We start from the raw sequence: 15,929 nt of genomic DNA on the forward strand, positions 1-15,929 counted from the left end.
AAGAAATCCACTTATTCTAGCTTTCACAAAATAGGCGAAAGCATAGCTTCCACAAAGAAGAGAACACACACAGTGAGACCAAAAGGTGGCCACCGAAAGGAACAAAAGCAAACTGACAAAATGACGGAAGTGTCCTCGGCTGGAGGCCACGGAGTTCAGGGCTGGACCATCACACTGGCAGCTGCCCACAAAGTCCCACAGGCAGCATGGGATTAGTGTCAGTTCAAAGGGAGGCTGGGTGGCCCTTGGAATTCCAGGTGGCTTCTCGCATGATCTGGCCTCCTGGCCTAGGTGAATGCTATTCACAGTTGTATAGATCAAAAGGAGGCCAAATATTCTTTGATTATCAGAGATTCACGTTTTGTTAAAAAAAAAAAAAAGCAGTGATTTCTGAATTAGTTCTAAATAAGCACAGATTTCTGAAACATAATTTGTGATATGACTCAAGTCTCCATTCCTAGGAATTTACTTGGAAGAAAGAACTGAGTGAATGTGCACACACGTAAGTGAAAGGACTAATTCTCATTTTCATTAAAACTAGATTTAAAAAATATAAGAATCTAAATGCTTAAGCAAGTGAAATAACTTGACTAAATTATTATATATCCATTTAGTGGATTGGTTTGTAGCCTTAAAAATAATTGTCTAGTAGTGCATGCCCTGACACGGAGCACTCAAACTACTGCTGAACAGAAAAGCAAGTGGAAAAAAAGTACATTAGAATGCTTCATTTCTGATAACAATGCTTATGTGAATAATAAAAATATCTGAAAGGATACAGAGATGGTTACTAGTGGCTTTTCAACATCATGAGATCCAAGAGTGTATGAATTGTTTTACTTATTAGAATTTTCTAATTTGTATACAATGAACATGTATTAACTATGCTATTAAAATGAAATAAAAATAACACCGAAGGCAAAATGCCTAAATGACTAGGAACCAAAGTGATCTTTTTTTTCTCTCCAAAATGACAGTTTCTGAACATGCTGGATGCACGGCTAAGTTACCTGAGCACAGGAAATATTATGATACGAAACCCACAGGTCTTGTGTTTGTTCAATTACATATTCCTTAATGCAGATAAATAATTGCAAGCTAGGAATAAATTGGACAGCAGGTTCTGTAAATATTTAAACATAATTCAGTCACTTTCACCCCATAGTAAGAGGGTGGAGAGTGGCTATCTTTAAGCTTTACCTGTGAAATGCAGGCTGGCACAAAAACTCTTTTCAAGCATCTCTTTCTTTAGATTTTCTCTTGAAAGGTAAAATGTGAAGATTCATCCTAAGATAGTCCTATTTCTGTAAATTCTCTTGCTCTTTCCTTATAAACATAGTGGGTTCACTAATATGAAGAAAAAGCAGGAAAAGAAGAAATGCCAACAACTTCATTTCTAGGTAGGTACGTGTAAACTGATGCTATAAGCGTTTTATTCAGACTGTATGTGCATGTGCTATAATTACAGGCCAGCAGAATAAAGCACTGCCATGAAACAACCATTTTTCTATATTCACAGTTACTAACATTTATTTGCTTAACCTTGTTCCTCCTCTCTCCAAGATATATATTTTAAAATATTTATCAATTAAATTTGCATTTGCATTATTCTACTTTTCTATATTAGATTCTTCTATATTTTATCTATGCAAAACTACACTGATTTGATAAATTTAGCTAGGGGGTAAGGGTACTGGGATGGCACCAGGTGAGTTACAACTTCTGTGTAACGCACTGAATATTAGCTGGCCCAGGGCTATGAGCATAAATAATGTGCTTTATGATGAGAAAAGCAGAAAGCTTTTCTTTTCTATTGCAATAAAAAATATTCAGCTAAAACACCTAAATCCAGCCAAAATGGTGCTAATCTACAAATAATGTTTAAAAACCATCAAGAAAAACAATAGTGGGATAGGAAAGAAATTACCACTAAGACGTACACTAAAATATCTCACAAGGAATATGGCTGTCAAGGGTTTGTTTTAATGATAATTAAAAATAATATTAGGATCATAGTTAAAGGTAAGTAATATGGGAGACTATAAAAACACTATATTAATGGATGTAGTTATTAACAAATATGTTAGTGTTAAAATGCAGGTGAATTAGCTCACATATATTGTTTCCAAATACTTCTTTTTTTTGGTGGAACCGAGGATTGAACTTAGGCCCTTGCACTTGCCAGACAAGTGCTTATTCTACTGAGCTATTTCCCCAACCTCCAAATACTTCTAAAGAAGGAAAAATTTTAAATCTTTTTAATGATTGCTACATTTGTTAGCAACACTCCACTTGGAAACTGTAGAATAAACCTGCATATATTATCAAAACTTTCCAAATGTAAAATTAATAACATCTCAAGATCAGTTTAATAAACCAGTTTTAAGAAATGTAAAATTATCCATAGCTTTATTTGGTCATAGGATATAGTAAAGCACTGAAATGCAATATATATATCTATCTATCTATCTATCTATCTATATATATATATATATATATATATTAAGGAGGTCTTTTTGAGACAGCGTTTTGCTATGCAGTTCAGGCTGGTCTTGACCTCATTTTGTAGCCCAGGCTGGCTTCGAACTCACAGCAATCCTCCTAAGTGCTGGGATTATAGCTATGTGCCATCACACCTGGATAGTTTATAAAGTTTAAAAGACAGATTTACTTTATGTATTTCAGGGAGTTTAAAGTATTCTTTGAAGCAGTAAAATGCTATAGAGTTTGGAAACATGCAATGATTATTTACTAGGAAAATTAATAGCAAATGACTATTAGCAATAGTCATTAATAGACTTATTAACAGTTTTATTTTATTTTATTAATAAAACTTCAGCATATGCAAAAAAATCTGTTCACTTAAATATTTTTATGCAAGTTAGAGTGGAATCTTTGATTTATAAAAGCATGAGTGCTTTGCCAAATGCTTAAAATTTTAATTAAATTTTACCTTTCACAAAATTATCAATAAAATTTACATTAATTTATTACTCAAATGACCTTAAAGCATATCTTCAAGCACTGTGAGGCAAGGCGCCCAACTGGGGACTTTCAGCAAGTGATCTGGCTGAGCTCTGTGGCCTTTCAATGTTTCCAGGGTGTTTATTCCAGTTAGTGGGTAAGATTATAAGACTTCCCCAACTGGTCAGTAACCTTCTAATCACATCCATCATGTTAAGAGGACATAGAAAGATAAAGCTGTGAGGAGATGACAACTGGTTCCAGGGGCAAGTTTAGGTTTCCCACGTGGAAGAAGAGCTCATGTGTCCAAGGACACCTGCCCAGGAACACGGTATCACACATGCACGTCAGTTTTTGTGCCCAAGTGGTCTGACTCTTACGGGTTCTCCGTGAAGCCACTGTGTGATATACTGCCAATCCACATTCAACTGCCTGACTTTGAGGTTTACCTGAAGGCCAATTTTACCTCTAAATTTCTTTTTCTGTTTTTCCCCCGGTATCAGGAATCAAACTCCAGACCTTGCACTTGCCCAGCAGGTGTTTATGCCGCTGAGCTATACCCCCAACACCTTCAGATTTCTAAACAATCATAAGAAACAGATTTGAAACAAATATAAAAAGCTCAATGTACCTATGTCTTACAACATGAAAACAGCGCTGCATTTCCATTTCCCCCGTCCATTCTGTCTCATTTCATCTTTGACTGTGGATATCATTACATTAATATTTAACACATCCACATGCTACTGTGGAATTGAGTAAATTAAGAAAGGCAGTTAATTCCTAATGTAGGACATCTGTCTGAGAGGAAGGCACCGCAGCATCCTGAAGTTAATGAAGGATATTGCCTTAACAGCGCCTGGCACAGGTCATCAGTCGTCATGAAGACAGTGTACGTGAGAAGGAAATCATCGAGGAGGGTCTCTGCAAAGAAAGAAAACAAATGACAGGTAAGCAAAGAGGTGACAAAAAAGCCAGCTTGCTATCTATGTTGCCTAGCAGTGTACACAGCAAAAACATGAGAAATGATGGCACTGTTGTAGCAGGAAGGGTTAGGGTAGCAGGATTTGGGCCAGAAAATATATTATTTATTAAAGGCTTGAAAAATTCTTCACATAGAATGCCTCAAGCATTGCTCTTTTTTTTCTTTCTTTCTTTGCAAGGCTCTTTAAACATGCAACTCTTTCCCTCCTGAAACATCATTTATACTTGCAGGTAAACATGTTTTGAAAAGCCAATGCATAAACAATGTGCTTTTGAATAAATTTTGTAAGACGTCCGAGGTTTACGCTTCAGCCCTATTGGGAATGAAAGCTTCATGTTCTAATAAATTAAAGCTTTCCAAGTCCATTTACTTGTATCTAGGATGGGAACAATGGATAATAAAATCGAGAAGACACACATCAAGTCCCAAGACGATTTACCTTCTTTGCTCAAGTGCATCTATAAGAAGTTGGGAAGGTAGGGCATGGTTTTCTTACTAACATGAAAAGATACTGAACTGACTCCAGTTAAAATTGAAGAGCAGGTACAGCACAGGCAGCACACATCTCCCAAATTCATTTTCTCTACTAACAAGAAGGGATCACCTCTTTGCCTCACATGTTCTTGGAAAAGTACAGCTTACTTATTCCTGGAATACTGAGCTGCTAAACAGCAAGCTATGAATTCCAACATAATTTCCAAAATGATAGAATTATATGCAAGATACAGGGCAGTGATTTTTAAATAACTGCCTCTGTCTAGTCTCCTTAAAATTAATTTTATAAAATGATTTCATTTCCCTATTTTTTCATTCTGATCATCAAATTTTTAGTTTTATGCATCAGTAACAAATTACAGAGATAATATGATTATATGGAATTACAGACGAAATACCTATACCTCCCCCAACTTTGTAAACTGGAACTTTCTCTCTAATGTATTATTAGAAGATGAAGTATTTGGGAGGGAATTAAGATCAGATAAGGTCATAAGGTGGGTCATTCACGAGAAGGCTTAGTATCCCTATGAGCTCTGAGAGTGGTTGCTTCTTGTATCTACCATGAGAGAATACAGTGAAATAACTGTGGGCAGTGAACTAGCCTGGAGACCTCACAGACACTGACTCTGTCAGAACCTTGGATGTCCTGGCCTCCAGAATGAGAAACAGATGCAGTCCGCGGTATTTTCTTATAGTAGCCTGTGTTACTATATATGTAACGTATACCTAATAGCTTTGGTGTTCTCCAAGATCTATACTTTTTTTTGTTACATCAAGTATTTAATTTCTGCAATGATGTACTGCTTTCATAAATAAAACCAAAATCAGTGATCATATTCAAAATGCATGTAAAAAGTCATTTGAAAAAAACAAACTTGATGTTGACATATAATTTCAACAAATAAAGTATTTAATGAAAAACTGGTATACAATGGACTCATCTCTAAAAACAAGTCTTAATTACAAGCTGAGGAGCTAAAGTATTTCCTTTCATTACGTGTAGATCTTACAAAACATTCTTTATGGTGCTGCTGTAGTCAAACAATGTCCAGGACACAATGAAACATAGGTGAGCTCCACTCTTCAGTCGTATTCGGAAAAGCGAATGTGTTTACTTGCTTGTTGAGTCTTTTCCAGTCTAATCTTTTCAGCTTTTGTGATTAACTTCTCCGTGCCTCTCTTCTTCTCCCGCGGTTGGTTGAGCTTGGCTTGTCTATCTACCAGAATCTTCTGCCAGTATCTCTGCTCATGATCACCAGAAAGGACCTCGAGTTTCCAGTTGTACTTCTTTTTAATCTCAGCATGGACATTCATTAGTGCCTGGGCTGCCTCTGGTGTTTTAAATCTAGCATGACATTCTGTGTCACCTTCTAGCAGGTCAACATATACAACTTCTGAGATTGCTGCCAGCATATCCGTAATTTTCCTGCCTTTTCTTTAAATTGTTTCCTGAGAATATGAACCAGGACAGGAGGATTCTACTGAGGACACAGACTGAGAGTCAAGATCTACATTTTATAGATGTGTAAGTAATCGCCTAGTGCAGAGCTCTACATGTGAAAGACTGGATGAAAGAAAATTTCCAAGGGCTGGCCAGTTAGCTCAGCAGACTAAAGCACCTGCTTAGGCAGAGGACAGCAGTCGGGGTTCGATCCCTTGCGTGCTATGCTGGACCTGCCCCTGGGGCGCGCTGAGATGGTGACTGAGACTGAGTGTGGTGGCGCATGCCTATAATCCCAGAAGTTGGGAAGCTGAAAACAGGAGAATCACGATGAGTCTGACCTACGTAGTGAGACCCTAGAGACCCTGGAGACCCTGTACCAAATACATTAAAAAAAAACCAATGTCCAGAATGTTTAGAAAAATAGTTAAATTTATTGTAAAAGTTAGTTGATGCAAATGGTAAGACGATTTTATGGACACAAAACTCTTACGTAAGAAATTGTGAATGACATCTGTAATAAAATCAACTGCAATGTTTTTATTTCTATGTTTTGTGCAGCCAAACAAGAGAGATAATTTTCACCTACAATAAGTGGTTGTCAATAGTAATATTAATAGAAATCTTGCTTTTTTATTTTCCATTTATATATTTGGTACAGGGTCTCACTATGCAGCTCTGACTCATAGGGATCCTCCTGTTTTCAGCCTCCCCAGCACTGTGTGCCACTATGCCCGGACTGGGTCGCTGGCTCAGCATGCCTCAGGGACAGGGTCAGTATGGCATGTGGGACTGGGGATCGAACCCTGGTCCCTGCGCTTGCCAAAGTAGGTGCTTAGTCCCCAAAATCTTGCTTTTAAACATCAAGATGCCATCAATTAACATGAGCTGGAGGGGTTAATAAAGAGTATGAGAATTTCTTCAGATATTTATAGCAGTATTCCTTATCAAGATAATAAATTTGACAAATGAAAACTAAAACATAAAATTAAAACTGAATTTAAAATATTCTATCACAGTACAATATATCAACAATCATAGGTCTAACTTTTCATTGCTCCATGGAAAAAGCAAGGCTCCAAGCTGGTGTGACAGGCCTTGTGGGTTGTGGGGTCGGGGAGGGAACAAGAGCACAGGGAAATAGGCACCAGTTAGGCCTAGTATAAGAAAGCTATGGGGGGATGACGCCCGTAACCCCAGCACTTGGGAGGTGAGGCAGGAGAATCGCTGTGAATTTGAGGCCAACCTGGACTACACAGTGAGTTCAAAGCCAACCTGGATGACACAGTGAGACCCTGTCTCAAAAAATGAAACAAAAGAAATCGCAGAAAGCTATGATGTGAGCCCAATCAGGCACTGCTCTGCCTGCTTTCACTAAAAAGCTAGGAATGCCCTACTAGAGTTAGTTTACAAAATTTCAAAGAAATGCACAAACAGGCAGAAGAAGGTTTGTTCTTAGATCTGCCTACAAGCTAGTTAACTTGGTAGCAAATGTTAATGATGGGCCATAAAAATTGATAGGAACTTTCATTATGATTTATAGAATAGATGGGATTAAAGTTGAGCATTTACATAATGCCAGACACCCCAGGATATTTTCAAAATACAGTTTAAAAGCTATCGATCTGAATTTCTACTAAACAATGTTCCAACAACTGATAAATTACTGCTACACTAAGTGTGGTTGTCTCAACTTTTCTGGTTTGAATAGAAATTGAGCTAGGTCTTTTTTTCCTTTCCATGTTAATACAGATATAAGCATCAGGGATAACAGAGTAACCTAGAATATATTTTAGAGTCCTCAGTATACTCTTATGGGTAGAAGTCACCAATATATAGAAGCCACTGGTGACAACATTGAGAAATTCACACGTTGGTCGTTTAAATGCATGATGTGACATATGGGCTCACACTCTGGTATGTTCTTACATTTCGCTGCATTTAATGAGATTCCAACTATTCTCTAATCAAGATTTACTCTATTACTAGCAGGATTTAGAAAAAAAAAATTAACTGTGACATAACCAGTCATTCTGCGCTGGAACAACCTTGGATAATGAATGGAGTGACTACAGAGTCTGGTTGGATGATAGAAACTCATTTGGCATTCAATTTAATTAATCAGCTCACATACCACAATATTTTGTTAAGGGCTGTGACCCAGAAATACTTATTTTCCTCTAAGCTACTACCCTATTTAATATTCAACAGCATTTACCTAATTATCTCTGCTGTAGAAATATTAATTAAAATAAAAACAACAAGGCTACATAAGAACATCTCCAGTTAAAATCCTAATGAGTAAAATAGTTAAAATTCCTAATGAATAGAAAAAATGCCCAATACTTCTAACTCTAATCTAACTACCATCTGGTTCCTTTATTCTTTTTTTCAGCACATATATTTTTTTTTTGCTAGACATATTCTGAAAGTAACTGCATGACATGAATAAAAAATCTATAATCAGAATGATGCACTTCAAATAAAAGTTAGTTTTATAATAGCCATGCTTCAAAATAGGCTGTCCCACTGGTATTTAGCGGTATTTTTAGACCCACAATGGCTCCATGAATGAGCCCCTGAACACTATTAGCCAACAATAGCTGTATAGAAAGACTAGCAAATCCACTAGTATCCGTATTAAAACACTATAATTATCTATTATATCACATACTGCTTAATTAATAGTAATTTAAAACTGTACAGAGAAAAGTACTTCTATATGCATAAGAACATCTTTCCTAGAAACAAATCTCTAGTTGCTAATACACTAACAATCTTCATTCTGAATGAGATACATTTATTTGGATCTCTAACTCTGTGAATACAGTATGCAGGCATTGATATAAAAAAACAAACAAACAAAAAAAAAAAACAAAAACAAAGCAAAACAACAACAACAACAACAAAACCCCAAAAACCAAAAAAATCCTTTCTTTTCAATTCTATTCGTGAAATCTACTCCCAGATCCTAGGCTCACCTCTAACCATTTGGGAACATCCTTCCCACTCCACCAAAACAAAAGATGGGTTGGGATGAGTGCTGGGGACTTGAACCCAGGGCCTCTTGCACATTAAACATGTGCTTTCCCATTTCTGCCTCTAGGCTCCCAAAAGGAGTATTTTCGCACTGGCTTTCTCAACTCTTAGAACCTAAAAGTAACTTTCAGGGATAATCATCAGAACAAGAAGGCAGCTTTACAGCTTTAAGGTCTATGTAACTTGAAAGAAAATACGTCAATGCGCAGTCAAAACCTATGGTCTTGATGTATTCTAAAATTCAACCTAAACCAGGCATGTGGCACATACTTATCATAACAACATTCTGGGAGGCTGAGGCAGGGAGACCACACGTTCAAACTTAGCTTAGGCTACAAAATGAGTTCGAGCCCACCCTGGAACACAGCAAGACCCTGTCTCTCCCGACTCCACCTCACAAAAAAAAGAAATAAATTAAATAAAATTCAGTGTACAATTAATCATACCTACTGATGTGATAAAGGACTTTTCTGTGACACCTGATACTATTTACAATTCTTAGAGCCAGGGAGATGGCTCAGTGGAATAAGCGTTTCCCTGGCAAGCGCAAGGGCCTAAGTTCAATTCCTGGTTCCGAAAAAACAAACAAACAAAAAAATCCCCAAAAAACCAGAATCACTATTTACAATTCTTGGGTATAAGAAAGAAATTATCTATTGTTATTTGATTTTACTAAAATACATTAAAATTTTTTCTCATTTTCATTTCAAGCAACCACTAGAAATTCCCAATTTATTTCTGCAATATACAAGGGTCCCTAGAATATCTTAGAATTGTGTCAAGGTAGAACACTCAGGGGTTGGTTACAGACCCTTTTTATAGGATCTGTTATGCAAATAAAATCAAATTACAGAAACTGATCTACGTGTTAAAGAAAGGGTTAAGCAAAATGCTTTTGCTGGTAAAAAACCAAGAAAGGCAAACAAAAGCTCCCAGATTCCTAAGGATAGAAATCATGAGAGTATAGAATTACTGAGGAATAATTACAGAAATTTACCTAGGTTATTTTTTCAATATACATAGGCAAAATGTACTGCAATAATGAAACCACTCATCTGTGAAAGTGAATTACCAAGAAGGCGAGTGGAGGGCTCCGACAGGCAGCTGCCTGCGGCTGCCATCTGATCTAACCACGGCAGCCAGCGCAGCCAGCAGCCAGCGCTAAGAGGCACCATCCCTGCACTACCTTATACTCCCTCAAGCGCTGTTAGCAGCTGCGTTTCACCCACATGCAAGGCAATTCAAGGCACTCGTAAAATCTGTCCTGCTGAACTTTGATTTTAAGGAGCCAAGAAAAGCTCTGAACTGGCCCTGGAATAGTACAACTTCACATTATTGTCTGAAAAGCACTGCCACAATGCACCCTGTAATCTGATTAAGCACAAATAATTTTTAGAGTGTTTGAAGTTTGACCTGTAAAGTGCTACGCCATTGGAGCTATGGCTGTTGCCAAGTGTACCTCGCACTTCTGATATTAACGACCTCAGTACATACCTGTTTGCCACAGCTTTTACATTCACTCAATTCCTGCTGCTCATTTTTACAGTTTCACCAAAATTTTGCTCAGTTATTCTAAAACACTAAATCTTGACACACAACTTTGTTTTCAGGTATTTGCTGCACAAGAAATGCTTAATTATTTAATACTGTTTGCACAGCAAACCTCCTAAGCATGCCCTTGTTGACAGGAGCTTACTATAGAAAAGGCTTGAAGGTGCTCATCAAACAACTGATTTCCATTGTACCTTATAAAATTCTGTTGTGGAATCCACCATTCTTTTTTCTGAAAAAAGATGATTTGATTTGAATACAGTAAGTACTGTGTGCCTGTAATCGTAGCTACTCCCTAGGCTGAGGTAAGGGGATTACCAGCTTGAGGTCAGCTTGGACAACTTAGTAACTTGGTGAGATCCTGTCTAAAATTTAAAAAAAAGAAAGCAAAAGTAAAACTTTTTGCTCTGGGGATGTATCTCAGTGCTCCCTAGGTTCAATCACTAGGTGCCAGAAAAACAAACAGAAACAGGTATTACATTCTTATCTCCACTATATTTAAATCCATACATTGCCTTTTGGAAATACTTCTAGAAAGAACACAGACCAGATATGTTTTCAGGCTGTGGCACACTGAGAAGGTTGGATGTGCAGGGGGCCGAGGGTTAGGGGGAGCAGCAGGCAGGAGGGGTCGCTGCTGTTCCCCATGCCCAGTCAGCTGCTCTCTGAGCCAAGGCGCAAGTGCCCCATGTGTACGTCACACCTGTCTTCTGAGCCTCCCGGGAAGCTTGGGAAGCGGTGAGAAGAATGCAAAGGGAACCCGACATGTGCCCTTGATGTGAACAAGAAAAGAGATGTGAGGAGACCTCTGGCTGAGTCACCAATGGTGACCTGCAGGCCTTGTTTAGGCTTTGAAGATTTCTTTTTTAGTTGACAATATATAAAAACAGGAGATCTGGCAACACCAGGCCCACATCTTGTACACAGTCCTGGTTCTGAGCTGAGTACACGCTCCAGGGTCTATGCTCCAGTTCCCAGCTTTCTGTTGTGACGGGCTTCACTCATTCACTTTATAGTTCACAGTACTGTTGTGAAATAGTAAGAAAAGTACTGCCTAAGAAATGTATCGACCAGTATAATAATCAAAAAGTAAAGCTAGAAAAGTAGGATGGAGCCTTTAAAAGCCAGACAAAGGAGCCTGAAAATGACTCCCTAGAAGAGAAGGGAAGGGAAGTTTTCCAGGTGAGGAGTGAGAAGAAAAAGACTAATGGATTAGAGCTGGTGGATCCTGAAAGCCAGATGGGACAAGGAAGGAGGTTGAGTTTGTCTCTATAAACTTGTCCATGTTACAGAGTGGAGAGAGTGAGAGGCTGCGCCTGGCTCCCGCTCTCACAGCCTCCAGTACACTGAGCTCCATAGAGACAGCGCCGGGGCAAGTGAGAGCCAGGCGGGCACTGGGCGACTCTACCTCACTGAGGAAAACAAGTAAACACGGGCAAAGGAGATCCTAAGAAGCCAAGAGGCAAGATGTCATCCTATGCATTCTTTGTGCAAACTTGCCGAGAGGAGCACAAGAAGCAGCACCCAGATGCTTCCGTTACACAATTCACTTTTTGAAGAAAAAAAATTGAAATGTAAGGCTGTGTAAGATTTGTTTTTAAACTGTACAGTGTCTTTTTTTTGTACAGTTAACATATTACTGAATGTGTCTTTAGATAGCCCTGTCCTGGTGGTATTTTCAATAGCCACTAGCCTTGCCTGGTGCAGTATGGGGCTGTAAACTGGCATGGAAATTAAAGCAGGTTCTTGTTGGTGCACAGCACAAACTAGTTATATATGGGGATGGTAGTTTTTCACCTTCAGTTGTCTCTGATGTAGCTTATATGAAGTAATTGTTGTTCTATTAACTGAATACCACTCTGTAATTGCAAAAAAAACTGTTTTGTTGACTTTCTGAATGCTTCTAAGTAAACATATATTTTATTAGTTAAAAAAAATAAACTTGTCGAGCTTGCATTTCCTGAGTTATTCTACTGAAGATATTGCTAGAAAACATTAAAAACTAGAGCTTGCCAAAGCCAACTAGAGCTTTCAGTTATGGCAATCCCTGTCTAAAAAGGAAGGCTAAGTTCTCAGATGAACTCCTGGTAAACAAGCATGTTCTAAGGAGCGAGCTGGCACGGATAGTCAGGGAGATAGGCACATGTGGGCAATGGCAAGAGGTGAGTTAAGGAAGGAGAGAGACAAGGAAAAGAGAAAGCAGGGTAGATGAGTGCAATAGAAGCTCAAAGGGAAGAGGACTGGAAATGTGGGGGCCAGCAGTGTCGAGCTGCAGGGAGGTTTATCAGGCTAGGATTCCAAGGCCAGTGGCTTTGTTGTGTGGCTGATCCCTGGTCTGAGGGCTCTGCGAGGTACACCTTGGCAATACGGAAGTTAGATTCGAGGGACGGAGGAGGCGCTGCCAGGCAGCTTCAATATGCATCCCATTCCCCCACCAAGCCTCTTGTTCCACTTGTAGGCTCACTGATTCGAAATAGTAGCTGCTCTCAGAAGAGAACCAGAAGGTAACACCTCTCCATGAGCAACGCAAGGAGCATTTTATTTAGCAGCACAGATCAGAATGCGGGATTTGTCATGGGCTCGAAGCCTTTAATACCAACCTGCCAGCATCTTCCAATAAAAATTAATATCCTGGTGCTAAGATTCACTCAAACATAACTGACCTCTCCGAGCTGCTGCCGGCTCACATGATTAACATCAGCTAACACATTCTTCAGACACAAACTGCATTCCCAAGCGCTTGCCAACTAAACATGCTAGCGCTTCAGGAAACGGAGAAAAATTAATTTCAACACAATACCTTAAATCAGAAGCCTGAGACAAGGTTATTTCAAGCAATTAATGGTCACTCTAACACACGGATCAATTCACACCCTGGTGTGATGTCTTCACCTTCAGGCGTGGAGAGGGGCTTGTCAGCTTCCTTCCATCATTATCAAAATTAAACTTTTTTGCTTGTTGTGAATCATTAAGTATTGAATTTTATTTTTTTTTCTTTTATTTTAAAGAGAAAATGTCCCAAAACTTCAAAACAAGATAACAGGAGAGAGTCAGCCAGATAACTCAGCAGACTAAAGCACCTGCTTAGGCAGGTGCAGGGACTGGGGTTCCATCCCTGGCATGCCATGCTGGTCCCACCCCCAGGGAGCGCTGAGACCCAGACATGGTGGCGTTTATCTGTAATCCCAATGCTTGGGAGGCTGGAAACAGGAGAATCACTACAAGTCCAATCTGTGTAGTGAGACCCTATAGACCTTGTCCTAAATACTTAAAACAAAACAAAACAAAACAAAAAAACCAGGAAAATAACAATGGTTAATACATTGCAGATAGTTAAATTAGTTACTAAGAGTACAAGATATAGGTATTTAATTGTTGAAACATATTAGTGCAAACCTTTCTTTTCAATGAACTAAGAGAAATTAGTAGTGTAACTTAACTATCTAGTATATATACTTTTTATTTTTGTTTTTCCCTCCCTTTTCTCCCCTCCCCTACTCTACTTTCTCTTTCCTTTTCAACAGCTTCTTCCCATTTTACAGTATCTATTATACATTTAAGACCTTATTTACACTTTTAGCTTCTCACCCCAGGGAGACAATATGATGTTTACACATGCAAGTCTGGTTTATTTCACTTATGAATATGGCCTTGAATTGCATCCATTTACCTATAAAATTCTTCAGTCCTTATGGTTGAGTAGTATTCCTTTGTATAAAAAGATCGTATCTTTTTATCCATGTCTCAGTTGATGGACATTTGGGTTGTTTCCAAAGTCTAGTTATTATGAATTGTGTTGCTATAAACATGGGTGCATACCACTTTCACTGTGGTATGATATTTTAAATTCTTCTGGAAAAACACCCAGAAGGGGAACAGCTGCATCAAATGGACCTCTAATCCTAATTTTCTGAAGAATTGCCACACTGAATGCACCGTCTTTACTTCTACCAACAGTGGAGAAGGGTTTCTTTTTCCCCACAGCCTCTTAACATTTGTGAGTGCTTGACTTCTTAATGATAACCATTCTTTCTGGGGTGAGATGGAATCTCAATGTTGTTTTAATTTGTATCTCTTGAATGACCAGTGATGTTGAACATTTTTGGTGTATTTATTTTCTGTTTGTATTTCTTTACCTGAGAAGTGTGTTCATCTCAGATGTACATTTTGGGATTGGGATTTTAAATTTGGGAAGTCTTTTCTTTTCTTTAGTTCTTTACATGTTCTTGATAGGAATCCTTGGTCTGTGGAAGAGCTGGCAAACATTTTTTCCCACATTGTGGGTTGTATCTTCACTCTGTTGGTGGTTTCTCTTGCTGCTTAAAAGCTTCATGAGTATTATGGCTTGTGTCTAGTTACTGCCCCTCCCCCCAAGCCTCATGCAGTCATGGGGCAGCTTCTAGAGTTTGTGATTAATTCGTGATCCAAAGCTGGGATTACGGGTGTGAGTGCTATACCTGCCCTGGGGAGGAATCTGCAATACAAGGAAGGGAGAGAGGCTTGCTAGCTGCAGTAGCTATTCTTCCTCCCTTTTGTTCTTTGCTGTTTTCCACAGCCATGACCCTCTGCCATGTGCCTCTCTGCCTTGGAGCCAGCCAAACATGGAATGAAACTTCCACTAACTGTGAGCTAAATAATCTTTTCTTCCTTAATTTCTGGGTGTTGGGTATTTTGGCCCAGCAACAAGAGAAAAGTAACTGAGACAATGAAATCCTATTTGTTGATTCTCTGTGACAGTTCCTATGCAATTGGGGTTTTATTCATAGTCTTTGCCTACACTAATGTATTCAAGAGTTTCACCTGTTCTGTCACCCAGTAGATTTAGTGCTTTGTTTTAATATTTAGATCTCTGATCCACTCTGAATTTAGTTCAGTGCATAGTCAAAGATATGAGTCCAATTTTAATCTTTGGCAATGCAAAACTGGTTTTCTAGCACCATTTATTAAATATTGAATTTTATTTTATTTTATTTTTTTCCATAATTTTGCTGAGAAACAAATAGCAGTGAGACAGTTTCAATAATCAACACAATGCATACATTCTTCCTAGTGGTTAATAGGTGTACAAGATGCAGACTTGATATCCTATTTACAAACACTATTAGAACAAATCCCTCTATTCATCAAGAGAATGTAACTGTATATCTATCCCAACCACTTTGAATACACAGATACAAAATGGACATTCATCTGTATCCCTTTTTTTTGTTAAGTTCCATTATTTAAATATTATAGATGTATAAACTCAGCAAAATATTCTAAAAGAGTTCAGTAGTCCATAATAGTATTGGGTCTTCCGCTTCACTGGCAATGTCAGAAACTGTTGACCTGAGTCCCCTACAGCTCAACATAACAGCATGGCTTTACTTATTATACTTCATTTTTATACTTTTCTGCTGGATGGTTAAGACCAAGGTAAAGCAGGACCTGTGCAACAAGAGTTGTAGCTTT

General features: G+C 38.4%; 1 protein-coding gene across 1 annotated transcript in view; it reads right to left on the reverse strand.

Annotated features, from left to right (window-relative positions):
• The window catches only part of Rapgef5 (Rap guanine nucleotide exchange factor 5), a 234,306-nt gene that overhangs the window by 46,304 nt on the left and 172,073 nt on the right, over positions 1–15,929 (reverse strand). The window contains exon 12 of the mRNA XM_004626459.2: positions 3,810–3,888. Coding sequence (XP_004626516.2) covers positions 3,810–3,888 — 79 coding nt within the window. The remainder of the gene's footprint in view (positions 1–3,809; positions 3,889–15,929) is intronic.

The sequence above is a fragment of the Octodon degus genome, unplaced genomic scaffold (assembly GCF_000260255.1).
Source record: "Octodon degus isolate 3935 unplaced genomic scaffold, OctDeg1.0 scaffold00015, whole genome shotgun sequence".
NCBI classification, from domain to species: Eukaryota; Metazoa; Chordata; class Mammalia; order Rodentia; family Octodontidae; genus Octodon; species Octodon degus.